The sequence below is a fragment of the Trichechus manatus genome, unplaced genomic scaffold, assembly GCF_000243295.1.
Source record: "Trichechus manatus latirostris isolate Lorelei unplaced genomic scaffold, TriManLat1.0 scaffold00057, whole genome shotgun sequence".
NCBI classification, from domain to species: domain Eukaryota; kingdom Metazoa; phylum Chordata; class Mammalia; order Sirenia; family Trichechidae; genus Trichechus; species Trichechus manatus.
The window spans coordinates 1,261,895-1,282,821 of NW_004443993.1; the positions used below are offsets into that span (position 1 = coordinate 1,261,895).

The following is a 20,927-nucleotide window of genomic DNA, read 5'->3' on the forward strand; positions in this document are numbered from 1 at the left end:
TGTGCATCTAAGATTGAGCAAATAAGTAAACATATTGTGGCTAATGGAAGCCTGGTTTCTCACTGTTACAAATATGGAAACGGGGAAGGATAGAGATAACCCTGTGGTGCTGGATGAGAACTGGAGGTATCAGTGTGAACTCAAGATTTTTAATATATATAAACAAAAAAGCAGACATGTCTGTATACACACATCTATTCCCTGGATCTCTCCACTGAGAGGGCCCAGCTACAATAACACCTCAGTAACAAAAAGCACACCTAAAGTCAGATCTTGGTTTCTAAATATTCTTCCCTAATAAAAGGAACCAGGGCTCCTTAGAGAAATGGCTAACTTGAGGGCTGGGGCTGGGAAAGTACAAGATGCACCTAGGACAGCTTGTGCCAGAAAGTAAGGAAGCACTCTAAGAATAAAGAGGTGTCAAAAGGACACTGCAGCCAACTTGAAGCGGGCCTGCTGGCCAAAACCGGAACAGTTTGAGCATTAAAATAAATAATTATAGTAAAGGCTCAGAATCCATTAAATTAAATAAGACCCCATGAGTCTGTACTAGGGGTCGGCAAACTATGGCCTACAGGCCAAAGCCTAATCCACAGCCTGCTTTCAAACAGCTGGCAAGCTAAGCTAAGAATGGTTTTTGCAGTTTTAAAAGGTCGTTACAAAACAACACAAAAAACAAAGACTTCGTCTCACGTACTTTGGACATGTTATCAGGAGGGACCAGTCCCTGGAGAAAGACATCATGCTTGGTAAAGTAGAGGGTCAGCAAAAAAGAGGAAGACCCTAACAAGATGGATTGACATAGCAATGATTGTGAGGAAGGCACGGGACCAGGCAGTGCTTCGTTCTGTTGTACATAAGGTCACTATAAATTGGAATTAACTTGACAGCACCTAACGACAACAATGTGCAACAGAGACCGTATGTAGTCCACAAAGCCTAAAATATTTACTTTTTTTTTTTTACAGAAAAAGGTTTGCAAACCCCTGATCTATAGTGATACAAATAAGTAGGAAAGAAGGGAAAGCTTATCCTTATCTTCAAAAAGTCAACTAATGCAGGAGTAACACTCAAAAGTCACCATTTTGTAACCATCACAGCAAAAATCGATACAGGCAAAAGCAGTCCACAGATGCTAAAACTAGTGGGTGGAAGTTTGACGAGTTACAATCTATTTACATAGTCTCAAGTACCTCACCACAAGATACTCAGTAATTACAAAGCAGAAAACTGCAACTTCGCAGCAGATAAGCTGGCAGACACTACCCTAACCAGGTGATCAAGGTCAACGTCAGCCTAGTGATGGACAAGTACACATGATACACCTCCTGATGGGATGCAACAAGGACACAGCATGACATCAGGCTACTCCTGCTAAAATCACACAGGAACATCAAACACACCCAAACCAAGGGACGCTGTACAAAATGCCTGGCCTGTTCTCTTCAGAACTGTCAGGGTCGTAAAAAGCAAAGAAAATGTGAGGAACTGTTCAAGATGAAAGGAGACAAAAGGATGACAACGTAACGTGTGATCCGGGATCTTCTTTCTCTGTGAAGGACATCAGAGGCACAAGCGGCAAAATCTTAATAAAGCCAGTAGATTATAGTATTGGATAGATGTTTGTTTCCTGATTTTGACAACCAAGCATAGTTATGGGAGAGAATGACCTCATTTTTAGGAAATACATGCTGAAATATATGGCCGTAAAAAGGCATCCTGCCTGCAACTTACTCTCAAATGATTTAGGAAAACAAATATCATACATGAAAATGTGAACATCTGGTGAATCTGAGTAAAGAGTATAGAGGAAGTCTCTGTACTATTCTTGCAACTCTCCTGTAAGTCTGAAACTATGTTAAAGTAAAAATTTACATGTAAACAATGTAGCACATTAATAGAAAAAGCCCTGGCAGGATACACATCCAAAAGCTAACAGTGTTCCCTCTGGGGAGTGGGATGAAGAGGGCGTGGGTTGGTGGGAAGGAGACGTACTTGGATTCTTATCATCACCATATATAGCTTTTGTAACTTCAAAAGAAAAGAAAAAAAGTAAAGGACAAAACAGACCCAGGTTCTGAGGCTGGGCTGGCATTTCCGAGAGACAAAACCCTGCTTCCTTACCTCGCCATCCGGTCCGATGGCAGGCGTCTGTCCTTCCGCGTTCTCTGCCTTCTGGAAGTAAAGAGAAACACCGTCATTCCCTGACCTAGGACGTCGAGGCAGAGGTGACACGTGCAAAAAACAGCCAGGCAAATCCTACCTTCTTTTTCTTTTTCTTCTTCTTCTCCTTGGCAACCTGGGCGGCCTTGTGCTGTCGCACCAGCTCTGTGAGGTTAGCCACGTACTCATCCGTCTGCTGCAAGAGGTAGGCCAAGCGCTTGTCCTTCTTCTGGTCGATGAGTTTGCGGTAGCCCTCCTCGTCTTCAGCCTGCGAAAGTGTGCGGGGTTATGGCGCTGGTGTGTGAGACACACACATCCACCAGCATCCAAGTCAGGAAAACGCAGTCAGGAACCCCACTGGGGGAGTGGGGGGTGTTGTTAACTGGCGACCAGATGCACATTGAGGGGGCTCTTAGCTCGCACCCAGCACCGTGCTACAGGCCCTTCACATATTTACTGACTTCCCCTTCAGATAAGTATTTCCTCAACACCTACTGAGTGCTGGCCCCTGCCAGGAGCCACTTAAAAAGGCCGTTAGAAGTCCTGTCCTCTACTTCCACAAAACACACCCCAGATCCAAACCCTTCTCTCTGACTGGTCTGAACCACATCACTCTCACAAACTTCTGCAGCAACCTCTCTCAGTCTTTCTCAGAGTAAATCGGATCACGTCCTCTCACAGCTTAAACCTTCTCAAGGCTCCCCATCAAGCTCAGAACGAAATCCAAAGCCCTACCTGTGGTCTGCAAGGCCCCAGGAGACCCACCCTCCTGAACTCTCTGGCCTCACCTCCTGCCGCTCCGCCACCCTGTGCCAGGGACATGGGCCCACCTTGCTGGTCCTCATACTTAGCTTTCTCCCCCTCAGGCCTTTGCCCTTGTGTCCTTGCTCCCCCAGATCTCTGCATCTATGGGTCGCTGTGGCACGTCCCCTCTGGGGTGGTCCCTCCCTCCCCTCTTCTCCACCCTCATCCTGCTTCCTTTTCTTCACTATCCAAAACCACCTTGTTTGTTTCACTCGAGTATCTGTCTCTAGAGCAAGCACGAGCCCCATGAGGGCAGGGGCTATGTCCAGCTCACTATCGTGTCCCTGTATGCACAGCACTCGAAGTGGTCAGATAAGAAGGGCAGGGTGGGCAGTCTGGGTCACCCATCTGCGGCTCACACCAGGAAGGCGGTATCATCTCGATGTAGGAGAACACACAGACCAGCCGCTAACCAGCCTTAGGGCATGCGGTCAGAGTGACCCTGTGACCCAGCAGCCACCTCAGAGTCAGCATGAGCCCAGTTTTCTCTGACTCCCAAACCTGGGCCCTTCCTTTCCCTCTGCCCCGTCTCTGAGTGTACAATCCCTCAGCACAGCACCGGAAAAGCCCTGGCCCCCGCACCACCCAGTGCTAACAGATCAGAAGGGGCCAAAGTCACGAAGGTGGGAAGGTTACCATGAGCCGCCGCATTCTCTCCTTCTCAATTCTTTCGTTTTCTTTCTTCTGTTCCCGCTCTGTGTTGGCGTGATACGTAGCCACTGCCTTGGTGAGTTTCTGGATTTTGCCTGTGACCGATCTGTGATATTCTTTGAAATCCTTGGCGTGCTGAAGAATGCTATTGAGGTATTCCTGCAGGGACACACACAAAGGAGAAGACTATTTGACAGAAATCACTGTCAAGTTCCCCTAAGTGAGGCAAGGAAAACTTCACACATAGCTCATTTTAAAAATACCAAAACCAAACCCGTTGTCGTCAAGTCAACTCCAACTCATAGCAACCCTACAGGACAGAGCAGAACGGCCCCATAGGGTTTCCAAGGAGTGGGTGGTGGATTTGAACTGCCGATCTTTCGGTTAGCAGCCGTAGCTTGCTGTAAATCTTAACCACTGCGCCACCAGAAATCTTGTTTTAAAAATTAAGGGGATTTAAAACAATCAAGTGACAAGGTTTGCCTCTCAGGTTCAGTTTTCTTTGTTTAACGATAAAACTTAGTGCTGGCAACTGTGCAGCGAGAAGGGCCCTCGTACACAACAGGTAAGCACACAACTTTGGCAGCGCAACCTGGCGCTGCATGTTGAAGGCTCCAAAAATGTTCCCACCCTCCAGCCAAGTTATTCCACACCTAGGAACTTATTCTAAGGAAATATCAGAAGCCAGCAAAAAATAACACTGGTTGTTATTTTTAATACTGAGAAGCGGAAGATGAGCTGCATATTCTCAGGGAAATGGCAACCTAAGTAACTGCATACTAGACCGACTAAGACGGAATACAATACAGACATTAAAAATCATGCTTCAACAATATTTAACAATAGGTAAATGGGTGTTAAATTAAAAACAAAAGTGATTTAACTGTGCATACTATAAATCCCAATTTTGATTAAAATATAAATGCGGAGAAAAAAGACTGGAAAAATGTATACCAAAATGTTAACAGTGGTTAATTTTGAGTGTTACCTTTTTTCTATGATATCTTAAACTATACCAATAGTAGATACTGATTGGAGAAAAACTTCAGAAAATATAAATGAAACAGAATCAATCTTAAATCCTACTTGATTTGTGATTTCAGTCTCCTTGAGTGATCTTGTAAAACCTAAGTCAGATCAGTTCCTCCTCTACCCAGAAGCCTCCATGGCTCCTACCTCACTGACAGCAAATACCAACTCCTCCCTGCAGTACTCAAGGTCCCATACGACCTGCCCCTGTCAACTCCCACTGCCCTCACTCACTCCACTCTAGCGACACTGGGATTCTTGCTTTTTATGACACATATGGGCACACTACAGCCTCAGGGCCTTTGCACTTGTTCCTCGCTCTGGAAAATTCTTTCCACTGCGTGGCTCCCTCCCACGGTCTCTGTTCACATCTCTCCACTGAGAGAGCTTCCCTGGCCATTCTGTCTAACAGCTGCTCCTTCACTCTTCATTCCTGCTTTGCTGTTCTTCACACCCTAGCACCTCCCAACATGTTACGTGGAGACTTGATTATTGCCTGTCTTCCCCTTACCGAGAGAGCACAGATTTGGTTTTGTCCACCAATGTATTATCAGTGCCTAGCATGCTGTGATGGTGAACCAGAAACACGTGGCACGTGTGAAAACGAAAGGCACGCAGCCACACACCAGGAAGGGCGAGCCGCACAGCGGTCTGAGGACGCACCTGATGCTTCTGCCGGCGCTTGCGCTCCTGCTCGATCTTCTGCTGCTTCTCCAGCTTCTCTGTGATGCGGGCCTCGCGCAGGGACTGCCGCTTGCTGCGCTTGTAGGCCTTGGCGTTGAGGGCTGTCTCGAGGGCTGTGTCCCTCCTCATGCACACCACCACCTCCTGGCGCAGCTTTAGGAAGGAAGAGGAAAAACTGGCTATGGGTATGACTTCGTGATTGCCGCAGGGACACACAGTAGTCAGAACACTGCTGCTTCCAAATGAATCCTTTTTAAATGCATTAAGCACCAAATCGGTGTGTTTACAGGCTACCTAGGAGGTGACCACAGGCAAAGCCAGCACAGATCAGGACACCCAGTAAGAGGGTCCTCCTGTACCTCCAGGTCTCCAGCTTTGTCTTCCCCCAACTACACACAACATTTCTATGGGTCATTCAAAAATACAACACCCTCGGAAGTAGATCCATTCATGTCTCTTGCTTCAAGGTGGCAACTGCTGCTTTAGGGAAGGGACACACTTATCCATCATGCCAACAACCAGTGTCTTGCCACCATGCAGGACAGGAAGGGTGGGACAGTGAGCTGACATGGGCGGGTGGTCATGCCTGCATTCACCAGTTGAGGTACATGTAGGAATTGCCCAGCAAGTAGTTCTCTGGTGCTAAGCATCAGCTGACAGAAAAGCCCCTTGTCCTAAAGCATCGGGCTGCACGCCTGAGCCCCACCTGCCTCTGGAAGTTCAGCAGCCTGAGGGCCTTGAGCTCAATGGTCGCTTTGGTTCGCAAATCGCCAGCCAGGGATCCGGGAAGATTTTCAAGTTCCTGAATTCGGTGTGCAATGCGAGCCTGCAGCCTGGGTGCAAAGACAGAAAAAGGACAGGAGGTGAGAAGTCCCATCTGTTTACCAGGAGCCCGCCTGCTCCCTTTCTCTAAAGCTGGAGCTTCAGAAAGATCCATCCCTCGAGGCTTGCAGGTCACGAGGCAGAAAATGTCTCAGAACAGGTTGCTGACCAGGACACACATCACAGAGGAAGGCAGCCACGAAGGGATCCTTATGACTGTGCCTCAGGGCCCACAGCAAACAGGAAACTGGACATTTCAGCAGCATGAGTGTGGCCTCTGGAGTCAGGCAGACACGGATGAGACGCAGGGCCTACCGAGCCTCAGTGTCCTGCTCTAGAAACTGAAGGGACCCTTAGAGCAACCCTGAAGGTTTGTTCTCAGACCTTCAGCACATACTAACTGAGCTGTCAGGTGCAGGGCTCCGGCACCGAATAAGGCCAACAAAGCTGTTTATTGTGTTCATGGAGCTCACAGCCTCGTCTGGAAGGCCATAAAGGAGTGGAAAAAGTAAACAGCCATTGTAGTTTCAGAGGGGGAAGTGCTTTGAGGAGGGGGCTGGAGGTGAGGGGGGTGGGCAGGGCCTCTACAAGGAGGGGATCTCAGTAGTGAAGCAGGAATGACCAGAAGGAGCCTGTGCACAGCTTGTGCAAAGGCACTGGGGCAGGACCAAATCTGACTTATGAAAGAGAAAGAGAAACAAAGAGCAGAGTAGGCAAGGATAGAGCAGTGGGCAGGGGAGGAACAGAGGAGTTTACTGGACAGATGATGGGAAGCTAGAGAAAAGTTCTAACCCAAGGAGTAGATCTGATGCAAATTAATTTCTGAAAGGTACTTCAAACTGCTGTGTGAAAAACAGACAGTACAGGCAAGAGGAGGAGCAGGGAGGCCAGGGCGCATGGATAGGCCAGACAGTAGTTGCAGCAGTGGGGGTGCCAGGCACCGTTTCTTTGGGTTTGGGAAGGGGAGCTGAAAGGATTCACCAAGGGAGGGCAGGCCAGGGTCGAGGGGCTGCAGGACTCGCGGCCCAGCGAGCTGGTGGATGGCGGGTGTACGGCAATGGGAACAGGAGGAAAAGGGGCGATGTGAGGGCTGTCTGGACAGGTCAGGTTCAAGGTGGCTGCGAGCCATCCACACAGAGCTGGTGAGAGGTGCCAGGCACAGGGCCTAGAGCTCCAAGGCACATCCCAGCTGGACACGCACTTTGAAGACAAAGACAATCACTCAGCACAGATTTACTGATGCATCTGGGGATATAACCGTGAACAAGGTGCAACCCCTACCCTCATGAAGCTTCTACGTAGCAAGCGAGGCTACCTCAAGAAGTGAATTACAAATAACAATGGGAACTAAAAAGGGGATGAGGGAGGTGCTTAGGGAGCAAATCTTGGGGGCACCCAGCAGTAGGGGACAGAGTGTTACAGGACCTACTGTGTCCTGGGCATTCTCACACAGTACCCGGAGCCAGGGTGGCCTCTGGTAATGGTAGTCACAGCTACTGATAATTGAGATGAGCCCACGGCAAAGCTTGCCAGGTGGTTTTTTTGAATGCTGATAAACCAGAAGTTGGGTAATACACTGTGCTGGTGAGGAAAATCAGGCACTTTCATTGCAATGTACACCCATGCAATCTCTACAGAGGGCAGTTTTGCAGAATCTATGAAAATTCCAGGTGCACGTCTTCAGTGCCCCAGAATAAATGCCTCTTGTAGGGATTTATTCTGACAAACACGCGCATGTGCGCACAAAATTAGAGATATAAGTGTATTTGCTATGGCACTGTTTGTAACAAAGGCTAGAAACAACCGAATGTCCATGTAGCCAGGGGACTGGCCAGAAAACAGAACACTAGGAATCCAGAAAAAAGGGAAGAAAAGCTCTTTATAGGCAGGTAAGGAATGCTCTCTAAGGCATACTGCTATGTGCAGAACGGTGTGCACAGCCACGCACCCTGTGAGGAAAACACACGTAGAATTTCTCTAGAAGGATAAACAACACCCCAGAACAGCAGCTGCCTCAGGGCATGGGAGCCAGGTAGTTGGGGACAGGGGCGGGAGGGCGATTTCTCCCTGCGTGCCCCTCTGACCTTTAGGTTGGTGGCCCACACGGGTGTGTTTCAAGGTTGACCAGCTGGAAGCCAGCATCCCAGGGACGGGCCCAGGCAGCAGCGCTCCTCACCTGTACTCCCGCTCCTGCAGGATCTCCACAGGGTCGAGGCCCCGTGGCTTCTGGATGGGGGTGATGCGGCTCTGCTTCTGGTGCAGCGGCACCATGGGAGCGGGCTGAGCCGGCTGCCCCGGGGACTGCGTCTGGGGCGGCATCACTGGCGAGGCGGCGGGCGGGACGGTGGGGGGTGCGGGTGAAGGGCGGCCCGTCGGCTGCGGGGGGATCAGCTTCTGAGGTGTGCTGGTGGGGGCAGCAGCATTTGCCATGGGTCCTGGGATAAGAGTCAAGCAGCAGAGGCAGCACTGAGTTCCGAGTCTGTTCTGAGTGGATGTGAAAAGCCTGCTGGCTGCTCGTTGCCCAGGGGGCAAACTCCTCCCCGAGGCTGCCGGGCTCCCTGAAGGCCATGCAGGCCACCTGTATGCTCACTGAGCTCCACCATACTGCTTCTCACTTGAGGGTCTCGCTCCTTCCTGCCTCGGGTGCCAGCCTCCTCTAGATCTCAGCCTAGATGCCCCTTCCTCTAAAACCTCCACTGACCTGAGCTGCCCCACGTGCACGTCTGCTCAGCTGAGAGCTAACCTGAGCTTGTCTTCCTGTGCTGCAGCCTCCTGTCTCTCACCTCCTATGGTCCTACCTGAATCCAACTTAAGAAATTATCTCTTCAATGTCCATCAAAAAAAACCTCAGGCTCCAAGAGGTCAGAGAATGAGTTCGTTCTGTCCACTGTTTTGACCCCAGCAGACGACAGAGCCTCAAGTAGTTACTAACTGACCGACTACACGAAGCATTATGAAGTCAACAAGCAGGCTTAACTGCTCCAGGCCAAAGGCCCGGAACTTATCAGAGAAGAAACCCTGTGCCATCTCCCAGTCTCCTGCTGACAACCAGTGTGCGCTGAGAGCACACGCCACGCTGACCTCCGACACAGAACAAGTGTGCCAACACCCGCCCTGTCCCCAGGAGACTAGCCTAGCAGGGGAAAGAAAACTAGAGTACTGAGCCCAGCATGTGATAAGGGCTCAGGTGAGAGAGGCTCCCCAGAGGGGTAACCCTCCACGGATATGCTTGAGAGGGTCTGGTGGTTGAGTCAGGTAGAGGAAGGAAGGCTGGGAGAGAGCACCTGCAGCAGAGCCAACAGCACGCGCCAAGGCCCTAAGAAGGAGGAGGCAGCATTGGTGGGAGGGGAGCTTTGTGGAGCCCAGTCTGGCTGAATGGGGTGTATCAATGGGAGCACGGGAACACAGAAAACCAGAGGCCAGCAGGACCAGCTCACTCTGGGCTTGGTGGGCCACATGAAGGAGTCTGGTCTGAGGGCCAAGCCAGAAGTGACCACATATCTGTTTCAGAAAGATGACCTGACCCGGGAAGCGGCACCAGCAGGGAGCAAGTGTGGAAACAGATAGGCTGGTTCAAGACACCTCAAAATCAGAGCCAAAGGACCAAATGGTCCACAACTACTTTAAAACAAAGATGAGAAGGTAAAGGGGCAGGGAAACTAGATGACTGGAAATGGAACAGCCAGAATGGAAATAATGAGAATGTTCGTGCATTGTGAAGAATGTAACCAATGTCACTGAACAATCTGTGTAGAAACTGTTGAATGGGAACCGAAACTGCTATGTAAACTTTCACCAAAAACACAGTAAGTATTATTTAAAAAAAAGAAAGAGAACAGATTAATTCAAACGTTGAAAAAAAAATCAAAGCCAGAGACTGTTAACGCATCTGTGGACATAGCAATGACAAACAGAACATGGATAAACAAACAGATACTTTCTGAGTTTAAGAAAAAAAAAACACACTGAAGCCAAGGCACAGAGCCCTCCGTGGCTCCCACCTCACTCAGGGAACCAAGTCCCCCCCGCAGCCCTGCCTCTCTCCCTCCAGCCATGTGGGCCTCCTCGCTGACCATGGGCACAGCAGGGTGGCTCCTGCCTCAGGGCCCTGGCACCTGCTGCTTCGACGACTCCTTTCCCAAATCACTCACAGGCGCTCCTCCCGGGCCTCCTTCAGCTCTCTGCTCAAATGCCACCTCCGCATGTTGTCTTCCTCATCGCTCCTCACCGACACGCCCCAGCCCCCTACGCTGCTCTACTCTTCTCCAAGCACTTGCCACTCCAGCACATGCTGTTTTACTAGTCTGTTGCGAGGGCAGGCACTCGGGTGCCTCTTGTTCACTACCGCGTCCACGGTGCCCAGTGCCTGGCACACAGTAGGTGCTCAATAAATGTTCGTTGAATGGCTGAATAAATTCCCCTGATGAGATTCTAGGCATGCAACTACTTACTGCTGAGCTCCAGGTGAGCGTATGTCACAGGCCTGGTGGCCCACCTAAAGGGACAAGACACCTGAAGAAACCACGGCCCCTCCACACTATGCAGTAAAGACAGCAACACCTTCTTATACAAAGGCAGGCAAAACACCATCCACATGTGCGACTCTTGCCCTTCAGATATCCCACCGCAAGAACTAGAGCTGTGCTCATACACCCTACAATCACTAAACATGCCAACATTCTGACCTGTCCCATAAGCCGCGCTCCTGAGAGCACCCACCCTGAGGGGGCAAACCCACACTCCTCTCAGGACATGGCGGAGGCCCCGGTCAGTCCCCAGAACAACGATGGCGATGACCACAATACAGCAGTTAACATCCAAGTGCTCCCCCGTGCTGGGCCCTCGCTGGCTATGGGCGTACCCCAAACACCTTCACTGGATTCCCACAACCAGCCAGGGAGGCCTTTTACGACCCTTGCTCACCCAAGCCCTGCACATTTCCTCATGTTGTAACAACTCTGAAATGGGGTGTTTAACAATCAGTGGCACCCTAACTATGACTGGCAGTGCTATCCCTCTTTTCAGTGGTAGATAATACAATGGTGGTGGAAGACGGTACTATCCCCGTATCACAGATGATGACACAGAGCCTCAGTGAAGGTCAGGGGTTGGCCAAAGGCTGCACATGGGCAGAGAGGAGACGAACCCTCAGCCACCCTGCCCTCTGCCTGCCTCTCATGGTAGGGAGAGCTTCCAGGGGGGTGGCGGTGGGGGGGTCAGGCCGTGGTTTCCAGGCTTGGAGGCACCATCTCCTGAAGGAATGTGTCTGCAGCCACCAGAGAGCCACCGCAGCTGTGCCTCTCCATGAAATCTCACTTAAGTCACCCGGTAGGCAAGCTCATGGTTGTCATTCTCTTCCTGTTATTGTTTTAGAGACCCCAAGGATAACCGCACCCCACAAGACAAGGGTGGGCAGGAGTCATGGTGTGGAAGCCAAGCCCAAACCTCTGGGATAAACAGAAGAGATTGGGAAGAAAGAAGTGTGGCTTTGGCGTGGAGCCACTGTTCCAGCCCTTTCTCTCTAACCAGGCTTAACTCCCAGTGCAAGCTTGTAACAGGAAATCAAGGCACAGCTGTCCCACCGAGACAGAAGGAAGTTACCTTCAGGCCAGGGCTTGGGAGGCCCTCCGGGGGGCTGTCCTGGCATCCCAGGGGGCACACCTGAAGGTCCTGGGGGAGGCATGTTGGGCCCTCCCATACCTACAGCAGGAGAGAAACAAGTAAGAGAAACTAAACTGTGTTCTGTACTCATACCTGCACCCATCCCTTGGGCAGGCCTGGCTCCAGGGAACACGAGTCACACCCATCAACAAGGCTGGCAGTGTGGGCCTGGGGGAAGGGAGGGGGAGCTAGAGAAAGAGTATTTATCCTGCAGCAACCCCGCCTGCCCAAGCAGTTGTAAGAGCGGGGCACTGAGCAATCCGTGGGAAAAGCCGGCACCAGCAGAGCCCCTGCTCTGGCCACTTCAATGAGACTCCTCCCCACCCCAAGGGCCTTACCGTGAGGCCTGCTGTAATTTGGAGGTGCTGGTCCTGGACCTGGGCCGGGGCCAGGGCCAGGGCCGGGTCCAGGTCCTGTTGCGGACACGGAGGGCGGAGGTAGTGTTGGCATCTGCTGCTGCATCCCGGGCATCGGCCGCTTACCCTGCACCGCCATCTGTAGGTGGTCAGGGAGGGGCTGCCCCCGGGCCAGCATCTTATATGCCATGATCTGAGCTCTGAGCTGGTGCAGCTGGTTCTGGTTAAATGGGGTTGGGCCCCGGTTCTGCTGCCCCAAGGCCTGGGGGTCAGCACCATCCAGCGGGGCCCCTCCTGGCCCAGACGACATCTGTGGGCCTGAGGATGGGCCACTGGCTGGAACTGGACTGGAGGCGTGCTCTGAGCCACCCAGGGGTGAGGGGTAACCTGCAGGGAGACAATGTCCAGATGGTCACCTGGCAGCACACATCCCATGTCATTTAAGGCAGAGCCAGTCACCTTTCTGCCCCGAGACAATGAGTGACCAAATGGGTCCCCATGGCGGAAGCCACAAGAGGCACCCAGAGGCCACACCTATAGCCTCAGCCCGCAGCCCACAGCTGATGTGTTTGGACCCACATTCCCTACGTTACCAACAGTTAACACTGAGAGACGTTACACAGGCATCTAGGCTCTTCCAGGACCACCCTCCAGCCCTCAGGGGTGGGTGCCTTCACCATGTGGTTGGCCAAGACCACCCCCCTCACGTATGTCACCTGCAGAGCCTCTGGAGGCTCTTTCCCGCACCTTATGACAAGGGGGACCAGTCCCTGAAGAAGGACATCATGCTTGGTAAAGTAGAGGGTCAGTGAAAAAGAGGAAGACCCTCAAATAAGATGGATTGACAGTGTCTGCAAAATGGGCTCAAACACAGCAATGGTTGTGAGGATGGCGCAGGACCAGGGAGTGTCTTCTTGTTCTGTTATACACGGGATCAGTGAGTCAGAGCTGACTTCAGCTGACAATAACAACAACAACAACATAACAGGACGTGCTTGGCAAATCATCTAACGCATCACGTCTCAAATTTTCCATCCATAGAAGCAACCGGGAGGGGCCTGCTCCCAGAGAGGCTGCTTCAGCTGGTCTGGAGGGGGGCCAAAGGCCTGCATTTTTAATGAGCATGGGTGCTGCAGGTCAGCGGACTCCACTTTGACTTGCCCTCGTCTAACACCCAGCACTGAACATGGTTCCACTCCCTCAAGGTTCGCTCTCACAGGACTACCCTGAGACAAGACAGCCAGAGCAGACACCAGGCCAGCCCCAACAGCCAAGTCGTCTCGGGCAGCTTTCCGCAGACTGCCTGTCCTAGGTCCTCCCAGGTCCATCTGTGGGCAGTCCAATAGGAACACAGTTTCTGGATGCCCAGTGTCAACAAAAACAAGAAAAGAAGAGAGACATCACAGTACCTTGAGAATGCTGGTCCATTGGGCTTGGCGGGGGCCCCATCCCTGCATGGCCCCCCGAACGCATCCCCATCCCTTTCATCTGGTTGTAGCGTGGGTCGTCCGACATGCCCTTCTCGTGCATGGAATCCATTGGCTACGAAAATGGGCAGTGACAAAGCAGAGTAGGCAAGGAGAAACACGAAAAGGCAACAGAGCAACACCACCACCCAAGAGAAGACCATTGTCACTGGAAATGCCTACAATTGTCACCATGGCGTTTACTGAATCGCTAACATGACCTAGTGCATTGGGTCTGCGACGTGGTCCCTGACACCTACTTGGGTGTTAAGACAGAAACATAAAGGAAATGTCATCACGTGGCAGGGTCTTGACCATGGAGTGGAGGTGAGGTGACAAGCTGGACAAGGGAGCTGAGAAGGGGACGCGGTTTCAGTTGATGGCCAAAATCCCACAGGAAAGAACAAAAGGGACAGGTCCTGGTCAAGGGGCAGTGTTAGCCGGGACACCAGGCTCCCAGCTCACCATCACAAGGACACTGACACGAATCTTCTAATGCCCATGAGTATCTAACAATCTATCAGGCATCAGACATTCTTGCTGCTCCGAGCCTTGGCTTCTCGTCTGTTAACTGGAAAGGAGGCTGTCGGCTGCATCCTCCTCTTCCTCCTAAGAGGCAATATTGGACCTTTTCGGAATGAAGACACGTATTTTCCTTCCTAGTACTCTATGGGAATGGCTGGGAAAGGGCAGGGGGACATTTGCTGGGCACTGGTTACCACAAAGCTTCTGCTCTCTGGGAATTTGAACAGTTTAATGGGTGATGGGTGTGCACCGTGTGAGAGGAGCATGAGGCAGCTTCATGTGCAGGAGAAAGGTGAGGCCCTCAGGACGTGGACAGGACCACTAAGTGCCTGCCTCCCCTTGCTCTTCTCCACAGGATGGGAGCTCTGCACAGGCAGGGAGTGTGCCCTGTCACCACGGGACCCCAACTGCTAGCATAGGGCCAGACACTTGGTAGGCATCTGACATTTGGAAGGTGAGGCCGTGCTGAAGGAGAACCTGCCCTTAAATCTGGTCAAGGGGGTGTCACCAGCAGCTTCCCAGGACAGACGTGACAAGATAAACACTGTACCTATGGTGACAGAAGTGTATGAGAGAAGAGGACAGTGGGGTGGGTGTGGGGAGCCACACTGTGCTGGAGGTCACAGAGGGGGCACATGTCTGGGGTGCAGAGGACAGGAGAGAGGAGACAGGCTCACACTAGGCTCTGCTACCACCAGCTTGCTGAGTGACCACCTCTCTGAGACTCTGCTTCCAAGTCTGTGAAATGGGCATGAGGCGCAAATGCCTACAAAGTCCCAGTAGGGAGGCCAGAGGAGCCAGCACTAGTGCTCACCAAGGTGGGGTAAGGCGAGACCCCTCAGCCTCTTCTCCCACCCAGGCACACACAAGTCCCTGCACTTGGGAAATGTCGCCTTTTTAGATGTTAATACATACCAGGGGATATTTCCTCCAATCCCCACTCAGAACACAGAGAGAAGAAGACTATTTCTCTGTGTTGAAAGAGGCTTTTCCCCTCACTGGCAAAAGTAACCCTGGTCAGCTCAGATGAAGACAGCAGTGCAGTGGACGCGGGATAAAGGTGCCTGTGGCCTGGCTCCACGAACTCCACGGCCAGCAGGGCCTGGACTCAGCCGGGCAGCCAGATGGAGAAAGCCACGTGCCGTAAGCCTTTGTTTAGGGACTGGGACATTTGTCTTCATTTATGAGAGAAAACTATTTATGCTGTGTTTCCAATGCTGAAAACGAGCGGGAGACACAGGACAGGATGGCTGCCGGCTTGCAGCAGGGCCCGCATGCTGCCTACCTCTCGGCTCTGATCGTGTGGACCTGGCACGGGCTGGGGTGCTGGAGCCAAGTGGGAGCTTCCTCTCTGGCCCCGGGGGAGGCTCTAGTCCAGAGGCTGCTGTGACCACAGGGCCGGGGGCAGGGAAAAGGCTGAGGAGGGGACATGAGGGGTTATCAGGGCTGCCTACCTTGTGCATCTGGTGCATGTTGTCCTGAGGATACCCTCCAGGTCCCTGGGTCGGGATGGGGTGTCCTGCTGAGGGGGGCCCAGGGCTGGGCCCCATCATGCTGTGAGCAGAGCCCGGTGAGGGACCGGGACTAGGGCCCAACATGGTTCCAGGGGAGGGGCCCGGGCCCGGGGAAGGGCCTGGCCGAGGAGTTCCGCCCAAGGGTGGGTCTGGAGTGGACATCTTCTCAGGAGCTGCGCACAGTGGTCTCCTGCTGGAAAGAAGTCTCGGTCAGCCTGGCGGTCATGCCATCAGCTCGGTGGGGCAGGGAAGGAAAGGGAGGACCGCACACAGTCATGCCGGAATCACCCATCTGACACCCAGGCTACTCAGCACTCTGTCACCTAAACCTTTTTCCCTCCATTCCTCTTGGAAGAAGTAATAAATCTCAGGGATACAAAGTCAGATCAAAGAGTCCACCTAAGGAAGGCGTGGGAGTCAAGAAAAGGAAGGGAAAGACAAGGCCTCTGCTAATAGCACAGGTATTCCTTTCTCTGTCTGATTACATCAGAGAAAATTCCATCAAAGAGAAGGTCCCAGGGTGATGCTAATACACCCTTCCCACTGCTCAAACTCTTGCTAATCTTCCTATTTAACAGAGAGAGCAAGACTAAGGCTTAGGAACTGGAACTTCATAAATTCGACAAAAACAGACACTTATGGCAAGTGACCCCAGTCCACACTAGGTCCATTTAAGGCAGGGAGAACAAGTTTCTTTTAAGATGAATGAACTTAAGTTTAAAAAGTGGGTTCATTTTAAAAAAACAGTATTGCATAAATAATGGTAGTGATATCTCAAATGCGACAAGAGCAATAATCAAATCTCTAAAGTTTGACGAATATCACTGTAAGCTAAAATTTTATATCCAGAGCCCACACAAAATCAAAAATCACCTAAAAAAATACAATGATGTTGGTAAACTATGCTTGCTGTGATAGGTCAATGGGCTGATAAATTTTATAAATGCTTTCCATAAGGGTTCCGTTTTCAGGTAACCCTGGGTCTGTTGCGTAGTTCTATGGTCTTAAATAAAAGTCTCTAAAACAACCTCTTTCTTTATCATAGAGCAATACATTCTCATCACTGAAATCTGGAAAACAAAAATATAAAAAACTTAAAGTCATCCACAGTCCCATCACACAGAGAAGTGTGTGCCCAGCAGTGGTGCCCCTGCCAGGGTGAGAAGAATTCTACCTTCCTTTTCCCTCCCAGCAGGGCTAGTCAAGTACACTTGGCTCAGCGGGGATGGGATGTCTATGGGGGTAGAGGGCTGGGAGGCTCCTCAGAAATCCACAGAACTGGGAGGATGAGCAGGGTGGCCCCAAGCCATCCACGGTGGGTCCTCCCAAGCCGGGAGAGACTTTGGTGTTGCCACTGGGACCCTGCCACACTTCAGTGCCTATGGGCTGTTCCACAGACAGACACACACTCAACAGAATAACTCAACAAATTCTAGGTAAGCTTTTCTTCATCTAACATCACCTATGACCATTATAAAGAGCCCTGGTGGCACAGTGGTTAAGTACTCAACTGCTAACCAAAAGGTCAGCAGTTCGACCCCACTAGCTGCTCCAAGGGGGAAAGATGTGGCAGTCTGCTTCCATGAAGATTACAGCCTAGGAAACTCTATGGGGCAGTTCTACCCTGTCCAATAGGGTAGAACTCGACTCAACAGCAATGGGCTTGGTTTTTTGGTTTATGACCATTCTAGGAGTCCCTGGGTGGCACAAACGTTTAAGCCCTCAACTAATAACCGAAAGGTTGGCAAATTCAAACCGACCCAGAGATGCCTTAGAAGAAAGCCCTGGCAATCTGCTTCTGAAAGGTCCCAGCTTTGAAAACCCTATGAGCAGTTCTACTTTGCACATGAAGTGGCCATGAGTCGGAGACAACTCGACAGCCAATGGTCTGACCATTCTTATCATTTACTCATCTTCAAAACGTGAATTCTAAGGCTCTGTCACATTTCCTTGTCCGGACACACCAGGAGTTATTTAACAGTCCCTCTCTTGTTGGGCATGTCATCAGTCTGGTTTTTGTTTCTGTTACCTTTTGTTTTTTGGAATAATCGCTTTGCCCGTAAACCTTACTGGGCATTTCTGGAACTTTCTAAGGATAAATTCTAAGAAAACTGCATAAACATTTTAAATTCTCAATTGAAAAAAAAAATTTTTTAATTTTAAAGATAAAGAGTATTTTCCTGGAGAATAGATCAAAACTCCAAATGACTCTGTTCCAGTTTCATGGCTAAAGAATCAGAGCAGAGAAGATCAGAAACCTTGGCCGGGCAGGAACCGGTGGCCGGCGCTCCAGCCAAACCTGAAAAGAACACAAGCCTGACTGTGAACAAATCCAAACGTGCTACGGCGTCCTGGACAAACAAACCCAGGCGCGTGGTTTTTCCTTGCTTTTCTCCTGGTCTGCCTCCTCTCCGGATTTTCCCCGCAGCGGCGGCAGCGGCGGGCGAAGTACAGGTGGCACCCCGGCTAAACCCACACAAACAAACCCAGCAACTATCACAGCCGACTGCCAGCTGCGCCTTTGGCCGGGCGCTCGTGAGCTGCCGAGAGGCTGCGTGGAACGACGTCCAGGGCACGGCAGAAGCTCCGCGCCCGACGCTCCGCAGCCTCATCCTGGCCTGGGAGCACGGAATGCCGCCGAGGCGGCGAAAGTGCGGAGGGTGCGCCGGGAGGCGGCTCGACACGCCGGATGCAAGCGGCACTCTGTGGTCTCTGCGGTTGCACAAACCCTCCCAGCCCGACGGGCTACTCCGCAGAGGGCAGCCCCGCAGCCGTCCGCTGTTCCTCTAGTCCGAGATGCATCCAAGTGCTGTGCCCTGCTAGCAGTCGCTCCACACGGCCACTCTGGACCGCTCCTCCAAGTCCCTTCCTTGGTCTTCCTTCTCTCCTTCCCTTCATTTGCCTCTCCACAGAGGGCGCTCCAGCCCGCTGCCAAGTTCTCTCACGACCCCGGGGATGACATCCACGAGACAGCGGGAAGGACAGCAGGAGGGCGCTCTGCCGCTCGGCCTCCCTCATCGGCGAGCAAACTCCGCAGGCAAGGCCGGAGTAGTCGCAGCGGCAGCAGTCGGCGGGGTTTGGTCGCCGCGGGCCGGCGGAGGTCCGGGCTGGGGAAATCGGAGGCTCGGAGTATCCGAAGCTGCTGCTCCTCCATCTTCTGAGGTTCTCCAACCTCCCCCTTGCCCAAAGGACCTCAGTGCTATTCCTTAAGTAACCCATACAAGAGCACTTGAGACCTTATCTACAAACCCAAAATCTAATAAGGTCAGGGAAAACCAAATTCTTTTTTAACATTTGCCTTTTCTAGTCTTATTATATAAGTGAGGACATATAGTATTTGTCCTTTTGCGACTGACATTTCATTCAGCATGTCTTCAAGCTCCATCCATACTGTAGCATATATCAAGACTTCATTTCTATGAACCAGAGACTCCACCAGCCTGAGACCAGAAAAACTAGATGGTACCCGGCTACCATCAATGACCACTGTGACAGGGAACACAACAGAGAGTCCCTGAGAGAGCAGGAGAAAAATGTAGAACAGAATTCAAATTCACGTAAAAAGACCAGACTTACTGGTCTGACAAAGACTGGTAGAACCTCCAAAAGCATGGCCCCCGGATGCTCTATTAACCCAGAACTGAAACCATTCCCAAAGCCAACTCTTCAGACAAAGATTAGACAGGACTATAAAACAAAAAATAATACACGTGAGGAACGTGCTTCTTAGTTCAATCAAATATACAAGACCAAATGGGCGGCTCCTGTCCAAAATCAGGATGAGAAGGCAGGAAGGGACAGGGACTGGACGAATGGACGTGGGGAACCCGGGGTGGAAAGGGGGAGTGTGCTGTCACATTATGGGGATTGCAACCAATGTCACAAAACAATATGTGTATAAATTTTTGAATGAGAAATTAACTTGAGCTGTAAACTTTCACCAAAAGCACAATAAAAAAGAAAAAAGATTTAGGAGAAAACCTAGAATGCACTAACCTTATCCGCCTAAAAGCTAAATAAATCTGCAGCGTGATTTCCCTGATTACTAATAAAAGTAAAGAACAAAAATGTCTCTGTACCAAAAAAAAAAAAAGATTTCATTTCTCCTCCTGGCTAAGTAGTATTCCACTGTACGGTTATATTCCACATTTTGTTTATCCATTCATCCGTTGATGGGCATTTAGGTTGTTTCCACTTTTAGCTACTGTGAATAGTGGCACAACGAACATTGGTGGATAAGTCTGTTTGAGTCTCTGCTTTCTCGTCTTTTGGTTATATACCTAGAAGTGAGATTGCTGGGTAGTTTTTTTTTTTTAATAAATTTGAGACAAATTCATTTGGAAGCAAAATCTGACCTGACTCTGCTTTGTAAGAATATTCACATACTGTGCTACAGAAACAGTAGCCCATCTGATTACAAGATGCCGCCCAGCCTCTGCTATGTAAAAACTGAAATGCTAATTCAGGGGTCTGTCTACAGGGAGTAGGGTCTGCAGTCACGCTTTACAGGTGAAGGCCAAGCAACATGGTCTGGCTCCTTGGCACTGCCCCGGCATCCCCTCTTTCAGGCCCACAGAGCGCTGCAGTGAGGTGGGGAAAGGAACAACAGTACTAAAAAACCAAAACCAAACCTGTTGCCATTGAGTTGGTTCTGACTCATAGTGACCCCATAGGACAGAGCAGAACTTCCCCACAGAGTTTACAAGGAGTGCCTGGTGGATTCAAACTGTCGACCTTTTTTTGGTTAGCAGCCGTAGCACTTAAGCACTACACCACCAAGGTTTCCGAATCCTGCAGCATTCGGCAGCTATGGTAAAGTCAAGCCAACTGAAGCCATCAGCAAAATAAAATCCACCCCCTCTAGGGAAAATAATCCTTTCCCTACAGAAAGGTGGATATGCCAAGGTGCATCCAGAGAGAAGTGACTCTGAAGCCACAGCTCTTCTAAAGGTAGTTTGTACTTAGTATTAGGCCTTCTTCCCACCAAAAGAAGTGGGGCTCCACCTCACACCCACTAGGATAGCTATTATCAGAAGAACAGAAAATAACAAGTGTTGATGAGGATGAGGAGGAGAAACTGGAAACTCCTCCACTGCTGGTGGGGATGGAAAATTATTCAGCAGCTGTGGAAAAAAGTTTGGCAGTTTCTCAAAAAGTTAAACAGAATTACCACACTAAACAAACCCACAGCTGCTGAGTCGATTTCGACTCACAGTGACCCTATAAACAGGGTAGAACTGCCCCATAGGGTT

General features: G+C 50.8%; 1 protein-coding gene across 4 annotated transcripts in view; it reads right to left on the reverse strand.

Moving 5' to 3' along the window:
• SMARCA4 (SWI/SNF related, matrix associated, actin dependent regulator of chromatin, subfamily a, member 4) overlaps positions 1–15,837 on the reverse strand; it is an 88,145-nt gene extending 72,308 nt beyond the window's left edge. For all 4 annotated transcript variants that reach the window (XM_012556130.2, XM_004378330.2, XM_004378329.2 and 1 more), the window contains exons 1-10: positions 15,616–15,837; positions 13,580–13,712; positions 12,153–12,557; positions 11,755–11,853; positions 8,330–8,588; positions 6,038–6,164; positions 5,311–5,484; positions 3,604–3,777; positions 2,264–2,431; positions 2,125–2,175 (exon numbers count right to left, since the gene is read on the reverse strand). In XM_012556130.2, the coding sequence (XP_012411584.1) occupies positions 2,125–2,175; positions 2,264–2,431; positions 3,604–3,777; positions 5,311–5,484; positions 6,038–6,164; positions 8,330–8,588; positions 11,755–11,853; positions 12,153–12,557; positions 13,580–13,712; positions 15,616–15,837 (1,812 nt within the window). The remainder of the gene's footprint in view (positions 1–2,124; positions 2,176–2,263; positions 2,432–3,603; positions 3,778–5,310; positions 5,485–6,037; positions 6,165–8,329; positions 8,589–11,754; positions 11,854–12,152; positions 12,558–13,579; positions 13,713–15,615) is intronic.
• Positions 15,838–20,927: the final 5,090 nt, after the last annotated feature.